At 35.7% G+C, this 21,658-nt stretch overlaps 1 protein-coding gene across 5 annotated transcripts in view; it reads left to right on the forward strand.

The window, feature by feature from the left end:
• LOC138701460 (E3 ubiquitin-protein ligase SHPRH) overlaps positions 1–21,658 on the forward strand; it is a 444,559-nt gene that overhangs the window by 99,892 nt on the left and 323,009 nt on the right. For 3 of the 5 annotated variants that reach the window (XM_069828349.1, XM_069828345.1, XM_069828350.1), the window contains 2 exons: positions 7,605–7,685; positions 15,738–16,855. In XM_069828349.1, coding sequence (XP_069684450.1) covers positions 7,605–7,685; positions 15,738–16,855 — 1,199 coding nt within the window. The remainder of the gene's footprint in view (positions 1–7,604; positions 7,686–15,737; positions 16,856–21,658) is intronic. The other 2 variants (XM_069828347.1, XM_069828346.1) reach the window with 1 other exon arrangement.

Consider the following 21,658-nt stretch of genomic DNA (forward strand, 5'->3'; position numbering starts at 1 on the left):
CCTTCACAATGATGTATGTTTATACTGTAATATAGCCAAGTGTTTAACGATAGCAAGGCTGGGTGAGGCAGTAAACTTTATGGCAGGAAACAGATGGCAGGAGACAAAATATAGAAGAGAAAAATAATCAGTCAGGGTTTGAATTTCATGGAGTGACGTGACTTCTATACAACATGAGTGACGGTAAAGATCGTGTAATATATAACAAGTGTTTAAATCCATTTGGCCTTCCTAATCACTCTTTTAAAAAGAAAAGTACACTAAGACGTGTAAGTCGCGATTTATTGATAAAGCTTAATTTAAAGGAGTCTTTGAATGTGCGAATATGTGATTCGTTCCATAAAAAATCTATCAACTTCTGGATAGGTCAGGTGAAATTATATATGAAGCCAGTAGTTCTTGTGATATTAATAAACATGAATCAAATGAAAGTGCAGACAGAGAAAGTGATTATCCCAGTTCTTCTTCTAGCAGTTTGGATACAGCGCTAGAAATCAGTAATATTGAGGAATTAAACAAGAGTTTGATGTCATTAGAATCTCCTCTCAAGAAAAGAAAACTACAACAAAAACGATACGGTACCCCCGTGAAAGGATTAAAAAAGTAAAAGGTTCCCTAGCAAGTAAAGTTTTTCATGTAGAAGATGCATTGTCATCCCTTCAAAAGTCAGCCGTATTTTATTTTTGACGGAATGCAAAGAAAATGTACAACCTGAAAATTACATAGTTATTGCAAACTTTACTGAAAATTATTCATTTGTAATACAAGATTCAATACAAGGTATGCTTTGAAACAAATGCCAAGCCACAATACATCCTTTCGCAGTATATTTCAAAGAAGATACAGAAATTCGTCACAAATGTATTGTTGTCATCTCAGAAAGCATGAAACATGACACCGATTTCTTTCACTTTTTTCAATCCGAAGCAATCAATTACTTAAAGCAAGAATTCAACGGTATGAAAAAAATCATCTGCTTTTCCGATGGATCAAGTTCACAATACAAAAACAAAAAGAATTTTAAAAATAATTGCTTACATGAAGACGATTATGGAATTAGTGCTGAATGACACTTCTTTGCAATGTCGCATGGTAAAGGTCCATGTGATGGCATTGGAGGAACTGTTAAAAGATCCTATAACAACACAAAAAAAAAAAAAAAAAAAACTTTGATTGGTCACAAAAAAACATTCCTAGCGAGTCATTTATATTTTGTCCAGTGAATAAGCACAAAAACCACACTGAAAATTTGCAGGCCAGATACCACAATCTAAAACCAGTAACTGGTACATTAAAATTACATTCTTTCATTCCGTTGTCAAAAACTGAAAATTTAGTAAAACAATTTTCTTTCGAGAAAGAAGGTAGGCAAATGAAAATTTAAAGTGTAGTGTGAATGAAAACAAACATTAAAAAGCATAATGTACAAATATTTGAAGATATCATAATAAGTAAATTAGCAGTGTTTCCTCGAGTGACTTGATCCGTACTGGGTGTAATGTTGCAACGTTCACTCAATAATTCAGCGCCGATAAACTTCCCAGCACAATTCAAAGCTTCCCATCCACTGCTGCTGCACTGACCGCTACACATTGTTTCATAAGTAATTAAATTTCCATTAACTATTGGAGATCCCATTGTGATTTTTTCTGGAATTATTTTCAGTGCACCTATTAGGCATTTTTTTAGGTTTTTAATACGGCTATTTCACATTGATATCTAACTTTTAAAAACTGAATTATAAAAAAAAATATTTGTAATAATTATATTAAAATTAGTTAGTAAATATTTAACAAAAGACAGTACTTTAAGCTTTTAAATGCATTTTTCAAAAATTTTTTAACATCAGTATCCTCAGAAATATGACGCTTCAAATGTTGCATTGTGTGACATTTTTAACGAATTTTAACATGCAATATTTTAAAAACATGTGGACTTAGGAGGAAATAAAAAGACACTTGTTGGTTTATTAGACCCATAGAGTTGGTAAAAAAAATATATAAACACAATCAGAAATATGAAGGTCAAAATTTGTATAATTTTGTGCGATTTGACGTGGAATGACTCAAATCTGGCTTTCATATTTGCATAATATATTTGTTACTGGAGGTACATTAACAGAAAGCCACAATTTAAGTCACACAGTATTTGTGTGCACTCAAAGTTGGGTTCTGGCATCTTGTCAGCCCATTTGAGTTGTGTGGATATAAGGGCAAAATTGTGACTGTGTCGTGTATAGTTCCTGGAATAGCTCAGTCGGGAGAGCATTCATGTGCTAAGCGAAGGGTCCCATGATCGATACCCGTTCTGGAACAATTTTTTCTTGAAATTATTCAAACCTGCTTTACAGGGAGCTACTACCTGAAAGCCAGATTTGCATCATTTGAAGTATTTGTCCACAACTTTGTCGAAAGGAATGTTGACATGAGCCGCCATTTCACACATCTCTGCAAAATTCTTCCGTTGAAGATAGATCATCAGACTCACTTCTTTCTGTAAATTTAAAATGGCTTTTATATATATTGGAATTACAGTGCTGTTGTAAATACCATCTTTTAGAACAGATTATATCAGTCTTACATAAGTTACATACAGTTATGTCGCAACTTACACAGACATACTGTCTTCCGAATTCCTTTATCCATTTCTGTACTTTCATACTTGTTTGAGGCATCTTTATTTCAATTAGTAGTGCTTAATGACATAAACATTGCTAAACTGAACGTACTTGTTTAGGAGTAAGGAACCTGTTGTAGAGTAGACCTCTGCATTCTCCTGAAAACGGCCAACTGAACTCGCCAATCAGTCCGTGATTGTGAAGAAGGCAGCCAGGAAATGATATGCTCGAGTGCATTTTGTCGAGAATTTATAACCAGTCGGTTGAAACATTTACTCAGTTGGTCGTGAGTGCTCGAGGTTTTTGCACTACAATTATGTCATCTTTTATGCCTCATATCCAAAACAGCCTACCTAAAAAGGTTACCATTTTGTGTGTTTTTTTTTTTTTTTTTTTTTTTTTTCCAGATAGCACGAAAATTAGGAAGTATTTGAACGTATAAACAAGGAAACCTAATTTTTAAATGATACAGTTCTGTAAATTAAATAATGCTTTACATTATCAGTAATGTTATTCAACATGCATCTTGTTGAACTCGTTATATCAGTAACAAAAATGTTTAATGTAGCTTAGGAAATATGTGATTGCATAAAAAGAACAGAGATTTTGTGATGCATGGCAAATTTCTTCAAAAGCAGACATAATCTTTTTCAGTCACAGTATTTAATAAAAATAAACCAAATCTAAATGTTCACTTTGCTTAACATTTTTACAGTAGTGTATATTAAGAGATGCGTAATCGCACACAATTATTGATGTTGGAGCTACTTATTGTAAGGTGTTTGCAGATTCTGTTATTCCACATTCAACGACCATATCACGAAATGTCAAGGATGGAGCAAACAAAATTCGTGCTTTAGTTATTCCAGAATTAAAAGAATCATTGGAAAAATCGTCATTTGGTTTTAAAATTAATCATTTTTGTTCAGCCTTACCTAGAATTTTCTCCTTGGTTTCTTTAATATATTACATTTGCTCTGTGCCATTACGAATATAACACTGTTAGAAAATATTACAAGTTAACTGTTCTGTTAAACTAGAGGATAAGGACGAACATATTTGTTTATATTTTTAGTACTGCTTATACGAGGCTGAGTCAAAGAGTAACCTTAATATATAAATAAAAATGAGACTCACATAGTAGATTGTAGTACTTCACACACACACACACACACACACACACACACACACACACACACACGCATGCACACACACACACACAGATATAGTAAATTTTTATACTGAACAACAATGTGATTTTATTATCTCAACAATAACTCTTCACTTTCTACAATTTAATTTCACTCCCGTCAACAATGGGATTTACTCTCCGCACAGCGACAATGACAATTTACTTGGACTATTACGAACAACAATGAACTGTTAATCTTAACTAATTTCACAAAGCACTATTTACAACACAGAACTGTCAGTTCTCAGTTCACAGCTCGTTTGTCTTGGCTAGTTCTTCTAGCTCAGTCACTCGCGTTCACAGAATCTCGAACCCCAGACCTTCAGAGACGATCCGCTGAACTTCGAACTCAGGTCCCCCAACTGCGGTCCACTGCACTCGAACTCCGGGCTTCAGGCTCCACAGTTACGGACACAACTCAAGTCGCGCTCTGGTCTCGAAGCTGGCTTCACTGCTACACAAGACTAACTCGCTTACTGTCCAGATCTGCCTGTAACAACACTGGCTTACTGACTGACTGACTTTCACTTGCGTCTTCTCTTTTATATAACCAAACCATAGTTACGAGAAAGTTCGCGGTCAGAATGGCATTCTCGAATAATCTGGATATTTCCACTTCGACGGACTTCTGGGCGATTCGGGAGGGTCCGTCCCCCCCTTCACTCCACACGTACAGTTTGCTTCCTTCCCCACTCGGCAAGTAGCAGATGCGCGCGCAACCTCCCCTCACCGTAATACACTCCTCTGCCCTCTCAGCATGCAGATGCTCCCCGTACCAGCGTTTCGTCTGCCGCGCGCCCTGTCGGACACGCGTTCGAACCCCAGTGCAGCTGTAACAATATATATAAAACATCTGTATAACAGGAACACTTGCATTGAACATAGTGGGGACTATGTTGAAAAGTGATGAAGTGTTTGTAGTCTTATTGTACATATTCAATTAATAAAACAATTATTAATGTTACTTTTTGACTCTCCCTTGTCCTTTGCATTTATATTCTTATAGGCATCATAGTTTGTTAAAACTTTATTTTATTTTATTGATTTATTAATTTATTATTTAAATATTTTATTTTAATTTTTTTATTCAATCTGGTAGTCTGTACACCTTCTAGGTTCACTAACCAGGTTATAGAACATGAGACAATTTAATAATTTCCATAGCGCATACTGTAAACACATTGATCGAAGACAGTTTTCAGTCTGTGATATCCTTCATATGACTGGTCATCATGATGCTTCGGTTGGGTGTTTTGCTTTCAGTGGAGTCAGGGCACGGCGCAGCCAGCCTGCGGAGCAAGCACTGACACTCGGTCAGTCATTCTTAATGAAATGCAGAGCTCTATTGTACAGTGATCTTGTAGTGTGTGTTATTTGTGAGCAGAGCCTGTACTGAAGGGCACGTGCCGTATTTTATAACCTGTGCACACTTATACCAGGACGAATAGAAGAAATAGTGTACGCACTTCTATGCTTTCCCATTGTCGGTGGCAGACCTGACATCTAGTGGCGCTTTGATTGCTAGGATCTATCTGTTGTCTGAAGTCAGACACTTCAAAAATATATTTCTCGCACGTTTAATGATGAAAGTTGCTAGGGATTGTTAATATGCTTTGTTGTTGAGGGTTATGTAGATGTCTTCATTTGTTGTACTTCGAATTAACCAGTGACAAAAGAATATTGCGTGGTGGTTTACAAAATAATTACAAAAATGCCGTACTGTTTTGTTCCGGGTTATAGATCGGAATACAGTAGAAATAGTGTAACAAGACATTTCTTTTCATCTCCCAAAGAAAAAGATGAGTTTGGGAAATGGGCCAGAGTGATTCCGCGGAAAAATAGGCAGCTTTCGGCAAATAATCAATCAGACTATTTTAATATAAAAAGTCATAAGACAAATACCAGAGTGCGTTGAAAATTAAAACCAGGAGCCGTACCACACATTTTCCCTAATTTACCGAAATGATGAAATATATGAAAATAAATGTTGCGGAATAATCGATGAGGTCAAACTCAGAGAAGAAATTCAATTTAATAATTATTCCCTTAAATTGGACGTATTTGTTGATTTCGGAGATCTCACGACTGATGTCCAAAAGAAACAATTAGCAAATCATGTCTTAGTATTTATGTTTATGCCATGTATGCATTATTGGATTCAACCAATTGCTATTTACGTTAGCAGAAACTCTACTCCAGGTGATATTCTCGCTAAAATTCTTATACAAGTTATACTACAATTAGAAGCAATTGGGACGAGAGTAGTCGGTTTCACTTGTGATGGCAGTCAAACAAATAGAAAGGCCTGGAAGTCTTAGAAATACTATATTCCTAATCGATTCGACGAAAAAAAGAAAGATACGAGCATTCTCAGATTTTGTGCACATACTGAAATGATAAGAAATTATTTCCATGATAAAATCGAACTCTCTTGCAAGGAGAAAAATATAAATTTTAGTTTTTATAGGAGACTTTTTAAGGAAGACTTATCTGGATGTGCGGGTCTTAGGGTTTGTCCCAAGTTGACAACAGCTCATTTAGATCTCTGGTCCTTTAAGAGAATGGATGCCAGACTAGCATTCCAATTCTTCAGCAACAGTGTCGCCAAAGGCTTCAAATTTTATCGGGAAGTAGAGTCATCGGGTTTCGAAGGCAGTGAGGGCACTGAAGAATTTACAAGGCATTTAAATTTAAACTGTATTGCTGCCGCATTAAATTCACACATTTCTGCTAAGGCTCTTTATAAAGACTCTTCTGATCACAAATTCCTTACTGATTTTCTTCAGTGTCTCACAATTGAGTCATTCCACGTCAAATCACACAAAGTTAACCTCGAATTGACTTTCATGTCTCGGATTTAGATAAAACAAATTTTGCACATTCTATGGATTGAAGAAATAAATACGTGTTTTATTATTGTTGTCTATATCGATTATTGTAGTAGATATGTGTTATCAAAGATTCTGAAATAGTTCGCGCATCATTATTGTTAAACGTGATTATCTCCACTAATAATCATCACAGAGATTTGCTCTTTGTCTCAATTTGAAGGTGACAGTACATACTTTCTTCTTCGCATAATAATATAAAAATATAGGTTTGTTAACTTTGTTTTAAAAAACATTTAAGCACATAAAAATATGTTTTAATGGCAGCGACTTATTTTAAAATTACAGAAAAAAATACTTAAATACCTTGAAATTATTTTAACCACCCTTAAAAAAATCAGAATGCTACTCTGAGCCGTTGAAGAATAATTAAATGATTCACCAAGCTGCGCATCTTGAGTGTGCGGGTTGCGTAAGTACTGTTGCAAGATGTAGTGCAGGTGCAGCTCTGAATGAGAGTCGTGTGACCGCTTTACATTGTTCTATGGTCAGAATATCACTCTTTCACGTAATTTATGTAATATAGTACTGTATTTAAATATTGTTTTTGTAAAATATATACTTGTAAGAATGATAACTACAGTTTACACACACTGCACTATTAAAACTAATCACCTACAACCAATTCTATTTAATGTCCACCACTTTACTCTCACTTTGAAGTGAATAGTTCTTTATTATGGCCTGAGATTGTGTCAGTGGAACAAAAGAATGAAGTTGTAAGATACCTCGTACCACTTTTGCTTGTTGGTACCTTGAGTAGAAAATATGGCTATGTTATTTGTATTCACTAATGGTAAAAATTTAAAAGGAATATTATAAAAAATATTATTAATTCCATCAAGCATTAATTTAACATTTTCATGATGAACATAGACACAAACTGAGTGCGTGCCACTTGTTCCAGGGAGTACACATTCCTTTGGTCTGAGTTTGAAAATTTTTGAAAATCCTATTTTGATATACGGATATTGCTCTTTGAAAACTGGTAAGTTTTCTTAAGATTACATAGTATTAATCTTTTGTGTTTGTGAACTCTTATTCCATCTTCTTTAACTGAAACACAGTTCTTTTTGCCAGCCATAACCTTCCTCACATCATCAGAATTATAAAATTGAACAACCTTCTCTACTATAAATGTTCCCAAACTTTTTCCCAATTTAGGATTAGGAGTAGCCAAAATCCCCTTTTCTGCTCCTACTTGTTTAGAAATTCATATCATGTGAGTGGTGATATTAAAATGTTGTTGAATTTTACTGTAGGACCAACTTTAAAAAATTGTTAATATATGTATTTTGAGATTTCTGTCGTCTGTTTCATGAAAGAAGTTTATCAATTTCTGTATTATATCGGAATTATTTGAATTTTCAACTGAAGTTGTGTCTCCTGTGATATGAAATATTTCATGTTTAAGTGTATCTGTAACTTTCTGCATTTTTTGTTTTGGATATTTTGTTAGATAATTTTGCCTTCTTTATTGGCGATTCTCAATCATCACTAAGCTCTGATACATCTTCAATATATTATTTTTAAAGTTATTTCTTACTCGAAAGCAACCTGAAATCAGCGTAGTTCTATGTAAAGTATAATAGATTATACTTTCTTTTTGCATTTTTAAAGTAACGATAAGCTGTTATAAAAAATAATTGTTTAAAAAGTGACCCTCTAAATAACCCCATCAATAAATCAATTAATATAATATTCCATTTGTTCCCATTTCAAATGACACCAACACTCAACGTCTATGATGCATAGAATCTTAACACTGAGCATTTTCATACTGCGTCGTGCATGAATTTGTCATATACAGTAATTAAAAGAGTATAAATAGTAAAATATTAAAGTATGATCCCAGAAAAAATTACAGACCTCTTATTTTGATCTGCAGAACATATTTTAGAAGATTTAAGCAAATACTAAATGGTCACGTTTCATATACAGGTGTTTGATTTCACATGCATACAACACAACACGATACCTACTCTGAAAGACTTAGGAATTATTGTTAGATAAATTAAAGAGAAACTGCTAAGTGTTGAAGGGACATTACGTGCTTTTATAGAGGTTATCTGTTTATTTACGTAAAGTAACACCGCACCACTGATAATGTATTACTCACTCTCGCTGCGGCTATCGCAGCTGTATGCTCCGGCGCACGGTCTCACTCAATCCGAGCCTTCCGACCCGAACACACCATCAGTAAATTATTTGCACAGCGACTTCTTATTCGAATAGCATTCTAAAACCAACGCAGTTCTACGTAAAACATTTCAAAGAATATAATAATATTTTTTTCCCTTTTTAGAAGTAAGTCCCTGATATATAAAAACGTATTTTAAAAATATAACCCCCTAAAAGGGGCCATTTTATATTTTGATTGAACACTAAAAATTAGTATATAATACTGCAATTATTGCACTTTAAAATTATATAAATACGAAATTTCTACGGTTTATAGAATCTTCAGTATAACCATTTTCATAATACGTTGCATCCTAATTTACGGAAAAAGTAACATTTAATAAATAACTGAATAATTGTGTCAGCCCGAAAAAATTACACATGGGTTATTTAATTTAATCAATAGAATATATATATAAAAAATTGGAGCAAATACCAAGTTGTCATGTTTCGTAGGTGTACGATTTGACATGGAATGACTCAACTGCAACCAACACATTTGCGTCTGCTACAGCGGTGTTCAGTAGTAACCTTGCAGAGTACCTTAGAAATGAGCGAATGGCTCTGGAGCAAAGGATACAAATATATCCAATGGGGAAACTCGCCCAATATCCCTTGGAACGTCACTTCGGAATTTTGTCTTCACTCAGTTCAGATGACCATCCTTCGACGATAGATTTCCTCCATATGCATTTATTACAAAGCAGATCCTTAACATTGCTGGAAACTCTGAAATGAAAAGTGATGATGAACTACTCACATCATTTATGAACCAAATGCGAACATTAGCGCGAAATATGGAATTACGCAACAAGACAATTAAGAAGACTGTAGAAACTTCCATAAAAGAAAAAAATGTTATTCGTGAAAAAAATACATGGTCAAGACTGGGAAAGTGCTGTGCCTGAGTTGATGAACATCACTCCTGCTGCGTTGATTGACAGATGTTTAGTGTATTATGTGGCCAGTTATGTTGTAAATCATTCCTCTAAGTTTATTGCGTGTACCCTCTGTGCCCTTCGACAGGAATGTAATAGGTCTAAACATTGTGCAGCTCGCACCCAAATCAAAGACTGTCAGTTTTTAATCCATCCCTCCCAAGCTGTGTATAACGTACTTATTCAAACAGAATTGAAAATTAAAAAAAAGATTAGCTCAGCAACATGACATCTTCTATCTTGACACCATTGACACTCTTTCGATCCAGTCTTCGGGAGCAGGTTGTTGCAGAGAACACATTATGGATATTATTACTAAATTATTCTACTACTACTTAAAGTGCAGATTCTTCTTCAGGACAAAGAAAATTCGAAGATAATTACAAGCTTGTAAATCCGTCAAGTCATCTTGTAAACTCTCAAAGGTAGCAGGCAACTAATCATGGTGAGTAATTTAATTCATTTATAGGCACTTACAATATCATTCAACTCTTTCTTTACTAACATTTTGTAGGTTTTTTCTGTCCCTGAATTTGCAACTTGTTACGAAAAGATTATTTAAATACTGAACTTATAATTCACAATGTTTCAGATCCCATTGTATTTTCTGTTACGAACGTTCATAATATTATTACCTGATAGAAGACTATTAATTATGAATAAGGGACTATAAAGGTATTTCGTAAGTTACGAATAACCGGGTTAAATGGAAGAAATTTGCTTTTAAAAAGGACTACATTCAGCGTAACAAGTACTGTGAACTCCTTCCGAGTCCACTCATAGCAGTAAAAGCGCCGCAACGCGGCGGATCTGTGTAAACTCACAGTGCGTACACTATTCTATTTGTCCTGCTTATACTCATTCCAATGTTGTAGGATTAAGAAAATGGACTTTAGTTATGTCTAGACCGCGGATTTTTAGATCCTAAAAGTGTGTTTTAGGTGCTTAAAATAAGCTCTTTCAGTACCTCATTTATGCTTTATAAAACATAAAGCAGGCTCTAAAAGTATAGGATAGGAAAACATTATAGACATTAAAAAAAATTAGTGCAATGTTAACGAATTAGCAAATTTATTGACAAAGGCAAAGAAACCAACAACAGACCTATACATAGAGGTATAAACTATAGGAAATAGTACTTGAGTGTCCAAACTGTGTTCATATAAAAGATTAAACTTTGTCAACGGTATAAAGGTACCAAAATATTATGTATACACCTAAATGCATTTGAAACTTCACAAAAATTTGTTCAGCTGTTCAAACCATAGCTGGCGTCGCAATAAATTACTAAAACCTTTTCTAGAGGAAAAGTTTGGCACTTACCAGTGAAAATCAGTTTTTAAGCAGAAAAAGAACATTCTACATCAACAGACATGATGGGGACATACTTCACTTTCAGCTCATGTTCAACTGGAATGTTGCAGTTAATTACACTGGATTTGCCCACGAGAATATCATTCTGATCCTGCACACAGTTCATTCAGGCCCTTGTTTTTTATGAAACACTTTCCATTTTTGTACGTAATTTTTCTCCTACATTTCTTGGTGCTTCCTTGAATTTTTGGTTCAGCTCCTCCAGTAAAGCCATGTATTCATAGATAGGTTTCTTTCAGCCTTCTAGTTCTGAAATGATTGGCACAAGAAATGTATAGTGGAACCTAATGTGAACCAAATCACAGGGGATGGAGGGATCTTCAAGTAACTGTTTTGGTGAAGTGACACGAGCAGCATTCTCGGGTAGATTTTTTATGACTTTCTGGATCTTTAAGAAATGTTCACTATAGTACTCTGCAGTTTTTAACTATGTACCTCATTGGGTAAGAATTGGTTGAGGTGGCAGAGGAATATCTGGGAGCTCTTCTCTCAAAACCTGTATCCTTGACAGTGCCTTAATGAAAAATTTCTTTACTGTAGAGATTAATTTATGACCCTAGGAAATTCTATCTTTACTTGTTCTGCTAAGGGGTTCATATCATGGGCAAGACATATGATGTGTAACATAAAAGGGAAGAACACCCTAAGCAAAGTCATTGCAGCAACTATGTATGCTGCAGTATTTGTGTAGGCAAGTAGCATTTTGTTTTCATCAATGTTACTTGGATATACAGTAACACACTGATAAGACACTGTTCAAGGAGCTGTGTGTCAACCGCATATTAAACGGGACTGCGTATTAGACGGGTATACTAATTTTGACTTATGTACAGTATTTATTAGCATTTTTCTTTATTGAAATACACGATTCATGAAAGGTAATCCGGTAGTACTCCATTATGTAGTTACTGTACTGTACGTCAAAGATATTTACAATATGTACTGTACTTTATTCTTTCAAAAAAAGTAATTTAATAGTTGTTTGTCTTGTGCATGTTCTCCAAGTCTTCATGTTTACTACACTTCACTTTCCTGCACTTACATCCTCCCGACATCGCAGCCGCAGTGATTGAGTCGTGATTTTTTATTATCGTCCTTAATGTCGATGATGGGATTCCTAATGAATCAAAGAGTTGTTTCTGATTAAGAGTACTGTTTTCATCGTACTTTTGTGAGATTTCCAATTTTTCCGACACAAAAAGCGCTTTTCATTTAACACTCATTGTAATCACACTCACAGACACTTCAATACACTAAAGGACAACAAACTGACCAGCAAAAATTTCCAGAATTCTTTTATGGCCGAGTGAGGAATGTTGTTTGAGAGAGAGGGTTAGCAAGAGGGTGGGATATTGTAACTGTATGTAGGCTTTAAGCGCGCAGGTAAAGAGTCCAATAAGAGAGCTTAACAAGAGGGTAGGGTATTATACAGTATGAAGGTTTAAGTGGAGAGGTAAATGGTCGAATACCAGTACTTTTCAGGTTAATGGCACCAGTGAGTTCAATGCCCAAAATGTTACATTGCTGTTATAGTATATTGCTGAAAATTAATCGAAAATATTCCACAAAAATAGCGTATTATGTGGGATTTGAGTGCAAGAAACGGGGTATTTCATAAAGCCATTGTATATGAAATGTGCAGAGACGGAACAAAAAAAGCGTATTACACGGGATAGCGTAATAAGTGAGCATGTCATATTGAGGTTTTACTGTAGTACTTGAGTCCATTGTTGACAAATTGTGCTATTATTTCCTGGTTTGTTCTTATGAAGTTGCTTTGTGCATATCAGGTAAGCTTGGGATGATGCATGTGGATTTAATTTCCGGACAATTAGCTTCGCAATCTATCTACCAAGATCATTAGTCAAGTGATAACCAGATATTTGAGTCTCCAATATCTTGTCTGATTCTGTTCATTGCGTCATTGTAGGTTGAATCCAAGTAATTTTTGCTCAGTGTTGACTCAGAAAGGACTGATTATTGGCAGTATTTTTCAAGAAACACTTTGAATGTTGGATTTTCTAGTTTCCAAAATGGAATGTTAGCTGCCACAATGACATGGCATAAGTCACTGTAAAACTGATTCTTTTTGCTGGATTTTTCAGATGATTGTGTCAAAAGAGTTTGCTTAAGTTTAAATTTGTGTTCGGCATTTGTCTTATGAAACACTCCTTGTGCATGCTGAATTAAATGGAACTTTTTATCACTTGAAAAAAAAAATCCTATATAGAGTGCAGATAGCAAACTATTTGAAAATTATACGAGTTTTAGGCTTTCACAGTGACTATGATTGGAATTAGGCTTTTGGGTAATCCACTGTGTCCTGGAACTTGACATTTCAAACATTTTGGAACTACATACAGGTTCTGTCATCAGGGTAAGATGATGACTCAGTCATCCTAATTAACAAGCCCAACAAAGTAAGTAACCTCACTTGTCTTACCCTGATGATGAAACCTGTGTGTAGTTCCGAAACATTGGAAATGTCATGTTTCAGGACATGGTGGATTACCCAAAAGCCAATATGAAAATTAATTATAATAATTTGAAATTATCTGCTTGATATTTGCTTACTTTAATATTAGGTCTAACATGTTCATCTAATAATGTTGTGAAAAGAAAATCGTAACTCTGAAATAAAGTGAAGAATATACTACGAAAAAATAAAACATAATTAACCTCATAGTTACATGTTTGGCAGAATATAATTTTTTTCCATCTATTGAAAAGTTTGGAAATTCTTGAAACCATTGCTTTATATGGCTTCCTTTAGAACTCGCTACTTTTGGCATTGTCATCACTGCACTGACATGGAAACTGAATTCAACTAAAGCATAAGACTATTACATGCAGTTGGATTCTGAATTTCGAAATCCTTAGCATATTTAAGTGACGAAACTATTGGTTCCGCCCATTGTTGTCAGTAAAATTAGCTAGATTGAAACACAAAGATTAATTTTTTGGTCCTACAAAATTTTTCTCCCTTAATAGATTGAAACAGTGAATCATAGAAGCGATCCTCCACTCACAGAGAGAGAGAGAGAGAGAGGGTAAGAGAGAGAGAGATATATCAAGAAAAGAGGTCATTGTTGTAGTTGTTACAACATAGAACTTGGATTTTTAAAAAATAGTACTTCATAAACTGAAAAAAAAAAATAAATAAAATTTCGCTGTCTAGTTTGAAATAGGCAAAAGTGTGTAAAAACGTCAAAATATACTGTTTTAGGCACTCTTAAATAGCATTTTTTGTTATCAATAGAAGAATAGGTTTTTTTTCCTAAAGATCTGTGGTCTGGTTATGACACGCCAGTGACATTATGTTCCCCATTATAGGACAATATATGCATATTTTTAGGTAAAAATTTTGAATATTTCAAATAAATGCTATAAAAATCTCACAGAAACATGACTGCATTTCCTCTTTCTGTTGTGGAAATATTGGAATTTGTGCCACTTCTAGAATTATCTTATATTTAACTTCAGTGAAGAACCAGTCCATATAAATCTGACTCTCGATTATCTAGAATGAGTGGAGAAAATTCAAACAGAACACTAGACAAACTCTACTAACTACTGTTAACAACACGAAGCTGGAGAACTACCATTACATCATTACAGTGAGCACTGCATCAATATTAGAAAGTATCACACAAACAAAACTTAAATCAATTACGGGCAGGGGTGAATATTATTTGTGTGTCTAAATGGCTTTGCATCCACTGCATGACCTTGTGAGTGCTACAAGTAGAAAACATTTTCTTCCTTGTGAGCGTTACTGCCTGAGTTAAAAACATTTGTGTCTTTGTAATACTGTACTCGAGAACATTAAACATTATTTAAGTTTTTTTCCTTTTCCTTTTTCTTTTCTTTCCTTTTTTTTTTTTTTTTTTTCTTTAATTTTTTCTTTGCTCTCTGGATGTTTCCAGGATAATTCCCAATCTTGTTAACCTTATCCTGTTTGTTCAAGAGTCTACTGTAATACATGAAAAGCCATAGATATCACATTGTCTATGAGCAGTATAGTTCCGAAATCAGTGGTATAGTACACTGGCATTCAAAGATATCTGACCTACAATTTTCTGATCGTTTAAGTGAACTTTCTAACCAGGGGATAGGACAGTACCAAAGATTTAACAAATCGACAATCTTTGAAATGGTTCCTCTAGTCCTCAGTAGGTGACACTGTTATTGAGATGGTTAAAAAAGTGTTGAGAAAAATAATGATCCAAATTAAGTATTAATTATTCTCCTAATTGACAGTATCAGCGGTTTCCCACTAAACCTAGCGTTTTTTTTTTTTTACAATTGTTGGAGGGTGATGAAATTTTGAATTTTATAATGCTGGTATATTTATGTACTATTGGTGACACCAACTGTTATCTTCACCATCTATTCATAGAAGTAATAACTAAAGAAACCACATTTAACAAACAAACTATTGATCACTATCGATTAGTAGGTATCAGATATCTATGAGTGCCAGTGTACATGATGAAATTTGTTAATTTTAAGAGAGTATTAATTGATTGTGATGTCTTCTTTTTCAGATGAGCTACATTGCTTATACACGGAATTTATTACTCTTGATGGACAAGTTTTATACTACAATAAATATGCTGGCTATATAACACTGGAAAAACCTAAAGCTGTGAAACTGCCTTCTGGTGGTATATTGGCAGATGAAATGGGACTTGGTAAAACCGTTGAAATTTTAGCATGCTTGCTAGCAAATCAACGTCCTGTCACTGTTAGTAACACAGAAGACATTAGCGATAGTAAAAACGTCTCTCTACTTTTTGGTGATGAAATCAATTACGAGAATAAAGTAGAAAATGTTTGTGGACAGACTGAAGACTTAGTTAATGCACGGAAGGAAGAGACTGATGTTCAAAGATCGTCTTTGTGTAGTGGATATGTAAGTGGAATAGAACCATCAACGAGCTCCTCCACTGACAAGACATATACTTCAATTATAGAGAAAGGGCCAGATGATTCCTCGAATTTTCAATGGATAAATGTTGGAATGGAATGTGATGTAGCTGCAAATGTTCTCATTTCCACTTGTAATGAGTCTTTGAGTGGGGACAGTAATTCTTGTAGTGATGTGAGAGTGCTGGAAAACCACATTTTACCATCCAGTAAAACCTCTACAGTGAAGAAAGAATCTGAAAGAAGTTCAGGAATTGATATGGAAAATAATAACTCAAACACATGTGAAATGCCTGTTTCTGAAGAATGCACTAAAAAATATCAGAATGGGAAAAGCGATTGCAATCTGAATGATTTCATCTGTACATATGCAACTACTTCAAATACCATTAATGATACAGAACATTTTTATATTGATAGCGATGATGATGATTATGATTGTGATGATGACGATGATGAAGATTGGGAAAGCTCTGTGAGATATAAAAGACTCAGAGTTGGAAGACAGAAAAAGAAGAGTAAAATGAGGGCAGTTAGAAAGATGAAAGATAGATGTACGAATGTGATTGCAAGGAAAAGCTCAATTTCGAATTATAAGGACAAAAAAGCAAGAAAAATACAGAGAAGAAAAAGTAAAATGTTCACAGATCCTGTTGAAGAGACTATAGAGGAAGTAATTTCAAAATTTTGCTATGGAAAAGGTGCAGTTAAGAACAAGAGAGGCAGATTGAGAGCAGTAAGTATATATAATGTGTATAGCTCTATTTGTAACATATCATATAAAACTCAGTACTTTTCTTTTTATTATACATGCCCATTTATTATTGTTCACCAAATACATTAAATTAATGGAGAAATATGTGCGGCTATGAATACTCACCAAAGTATCATGTAAATAATTTTCACATAGTTTATACACAGAGTGTTCAAAAAGTATGGAACATTACTCATAACTTCTTAAATTTTAATTTCACAAAAAAAAAAAAAATAAATAAATAAAAAAAAAAAAATAATAATAATAATAATAATAATAATAATAATAATAATAATACTACAAAAGCTGTTTGAGATAAACCATACAGTATGATACCAGTGATCGAAAAAAGTTATTCAGGCATACAGGGTGTTAGAATAAACATTTTTTTAAAATGGCATTCTATATTAAAACTAACATATTCCGAATCTCCATTAAATTTTACGCATGAATATGTAGAAATATTACCCACTCACCGGTTTAATGTCTTTTAACTATTTATTAAACATGTTTTGTGGACTTCAGACTTGAGACAAATAAGTGTAAAATCATGTTGAGTAGGTCATAAAAGTAAACAAAACACTATGACTAACCAAACTTTACCACAGATGCTCAAAATGAGAACCATTCACAGCCAAACAATGTCCCAGTCTATTGTAGATATGAGATGGAACAGATCAGTCATGTAACTGTGAGAAATACATGGACTGTTTCTGTGATAGACTGGGACATTGTTTGACTATGAATGGTTCTCATTTTAAGCATCTGTGGTAAAGTTTGGTTAGTCATAGTGTTGTGTTTAGTTTTATGGTCTATCAACATGATTTTGCATACTTATTTGTCACAAAAACTTAAAACTTTCTTATCATAGTTGAAATGTTAAAAGTGTTATAATTTTAAAGAGGTTATGTACGAGGCGCATCCAGAAAGTAAGTTTCCCTATTTAAAAAAAAAAGAACACACACTTTCAGGAAAAAATTTATTGGCAACAGGTACAGCAATGTTTCAGCTATTTTTCAACATAGCCACCATCAGAATTGAGACACTTGTCGTATCATGGGATCAACTTTTGTATCCCACTGTCGTAGAACTCTGCCACCTGTGAATGGAACCAGCGTGTGACAGACGTCGTCGTTGCCAAAACGCTCACTGGAGGACAGGAATTTCTTGAGGTGCAAGAAAACGTGAAAATCGCTGGGAGCAAGGTCAGGACTGTAGGGTGGATGATCAAACAACTCCCAGCCAAATTCCGTCAAAACAGCTGCTGTGCGCCGAGCCTTATGTGGATGAGCATTGTCATGGAGGAGCACAACACCTGCAGTAAGCATTCCACGCCTCTTGTTTTGAATGGCACGTCGCAATTTTCGCAGTGTTCCACAGTAACGGTCAGTGTTCACTGTTTCACCTCTTGGAAGGAAGTCAATGAGCAGAATGTCCTTCCTGTCCCAGAACACTGTGCACATCACTTTCCGTACCGACAGCGTCTGTTTGAATTTTGTCCTGACCGGAGATCCACTTTGCCGCCAATGCATTGACTGTTGCTTGGTTTCCAGGGTGAAGTGCGAAATCCAAGTCTCATCGCCCGTGACGATCCTGTCGAGGAACTCGTTGCCGTCATCGTGATACCTTTGCAGAAATGTCAGTGCTGCTCCTAAACATTGCATTTTGTGTTCGGGTGTCAGGTTTTTCGGCACCTACCTGGCACACACTTTTTTGAACAGCAGGTGCTTAGTGACAATCTCATGCAACAAGGATCGCGATATCTGCGGAAAATGGCTGCTCAGCTCCGTAATCGTGAAGCGACGGTTCTCCATGATGCACTGCCGCACCAGCTCAACACAATCATCATTGATGAGGGACAGTCGCCCACTGCGCTCTTCATCATGGACACTTTGACGACCTTCGGAAAACTGCCTACACCAGCGACGCACCATCTGCTTACTCATGATGTTCAGCCCATAGACCTGACAGAGCAGCCGATGAATTTCAATTGGCGCAATGCTTTGTGCATTAAAGAACTTTATCACCGACCGAACCTCACAGGCGGCGGGAGAAGGAATAAGAGCTTCCATTTCGGACCACTGCTGCCATGCTACTGGCACCAGGCGGGACCTGTCCGGCTGGCATATGATTGATACGTCATAGATCTGTTACGCATGCGCAGTTGACATGGTTAATTACATTTACTTTCAAGGGGAAAAAATCGGGAAACTTACTTTATGGATGCGCCTCGTACCTTATGACAGACAGGTCCCGTTTCGACACTGGTGTAGTGTCATCTTCAATATCTTTCGAACTACTGCTGCTTTCCAAGTTTGAAGTCCACAAAACAAGTTTAATAAATAGTCAAAAGACATTAAACTGATGAATGAGTAAAATTTCTACATATTCATATAAAATTTATTGGTGATTCGGAATATGTAAATTTTAATATACAGGTTGTGCCTAAATTCCCATTACAGACTTTGAGGGCTTGCAGTGGGAACCAAGACAGTTAAGTTTTGCATAGGAACTCATGTTTCCCCACTGCAAACAAAACACCACCACAACACATGTTCAAATCTGCTATACAGTAACATCATATCGGCATATTCCCTAAACATGTAGTTAACCATGGTGAAGCTTGGTGGAATGGGAGGGTTGCTGGTCAGCTGAATGAGCATTTTCCACACTGCCAGAACCTTCGCACACCCTCTTTGCCAAGGTTTACTAGCGGGCCTTGGAGATGTATGCATTCACAGCCAACAGGTCCGACTGTAGTGCTCCATGGTAACAGTGGATAGGTCGTGGTGGCCCCATTGCTTGGCCTGCACATTCGCCCAACTTGACTCCGCTAGACTACTTCCTGTGGGGCCACATGAATAGATTGATTTACAAGACTCCTGTGGAATCAGAGGAAGACTTGCTGACGTGGGTTATGGCTGCGGTGGATGTTGGACTACCAGGTATTGGTGATCATGTGTACCAGGACATAGTATGTAAGTACCGTGTGTGTGTTGAAGTCGCTGGTCGTCACATCGAGCCTTTCTTGTAAGTGGACCCAGAAGAAAAACAATGCACAGTAAGCAGCAGAAGTGGGAAAGTTCAACATGTGATGTAGTGGTGTTTTGCTTGTAGTGGGGAAATGGTACATTTCTGGACATGAGTTCTTATGCAAAACGTGGTCCCTACTATTCTCTCAAAGTCTGTAATGGGAATTTAGACACACCCTGTATGTTGAGAAGCTTTTATAATCCAGTCTGCTCTCGAAAAAGCTGAAAGTTAGAATTTATAAAACAGTTATATTACCAGTTGTTCTGTATTGTTGTAAAACTTGGACTCTCACTTTGAAAAATGAACAGAGATTAAGGATGTTCGAGAATAAGGTGCTTAGAAAAATATTTGGGATTAAGAGGGATGAAATTACAGGAGAATAGAAAAAGTTACACAATGCAGAACTGCGTGCATTGTATTCTTCACCTAACATAATTGTTGTTTAGTCAACTATCCGAAGACAGGTCTGAACCTCACAAGTGACACAACATAGAACCACTTATGAGGCAACTAGGCCACGAGATAATGGGGTAGGGTGGCCAGTTCCTTTCTCCCTCCAGTGCATACACTGCCAATTAGTTACATATTACACTAATCAGACTTCAGATGCATACAAACAATTGTTCTTCCTCTGACACATATCGTCAAGTGAGATGTACTGCCTGATAATAGATGTAAATATCAGCTAACATAATTAGGAACATTAAATTCAGACGTTTGAGATGGGCAGAGCATGTAATACTTATGGGTGAATCTAGAAATGCATATAGAGTGTTAGTTGAAAGATCTGTGGGGAAAAAGATCTTTGAGGAGGCCAAAGTGTAGATGGGAGGATAATATTAAAATAGATTTGAGGGAGGTGGGATATGATGGTAGAGAGTGGATTAATCTTGCTCAGGTTAGGGACCAATGGTGAGCTTATGTGAAGGCGGCAATGAACCTCTGGGTTCCTTAAAAGCCATTTGTAAGTAAGTAAGGGTGCCATAAAGTTTGTTTTGTATAAAAGTTTTTTTTATAAAATAAAAAATTTAAGATATTGTCTGATATTGAATACTCCCCTTGCTCCTCACACACCAACCGCAGATTAAAAACCCAAGAGGGTTTCCTGCAAAAAGTAATCACTGAAAGGCATAATCTGGATCTATCCTGGAAACCCCAGCAATTGATAATACCAACCAACCCACTTGCATTACATCATATTGACTATGCACTAGATCTTATTGCAATAGAAAATAAACAGGACGAATGTAGTGAAGTACTCCGTCTTTCTGCTTTAGAAACATTACAAATCCGCTACCCACAAGACAAATGGCTGCATGTGTACACTGACAGCTCCCAAATAGGAAAACACGGGCCCACTGGAGCCGGAATTCATTGCCAACTGTTCTCTACCTATCTCACTCTAGGCAACAACCATACACCTTTTGATGGAGAAGTAAGAACCATATGTACTGCTGTGAAACAACTGTTGTGCAGGTCCTTCCCATTTCCAAACATTGTCCTCCTCAGTGACTCGAAAGCAGCGATATCTGTAATTGGAAACTACTTACTACAACCAGCTAATGATGACATTCAACAATGCAGAGAAGACATCAAGAAACTAAATAAAATTGTACATCTGCAATGGATACCTTCTCACTGCGGTATTGCCGGGAATGAAGCAGCAGACTTTCTAGCAAAGAAAGGAACAACTATCCCCCTTTCATATTCTAACATGCTGCCATTCCTCAGAGCATCTACAAATATAAGCAG

The sequence above is a fragment of the Periplaneta americana genome, chromosome 6, assembly GCF_040183065.1.
Source record: "Periplaneta americana isolate PAMFEO1 chromosome 6, P.americana_PAMFEO1_priV1, whole genome shotgun sequence".
In the NCBI taxonomy this organism is placed as follows: Eukaryota; Metazoa; Arthropoda; class Insecta; order Blattodea; family Blattidae; genus Periplaneta; species Periplaneta americana.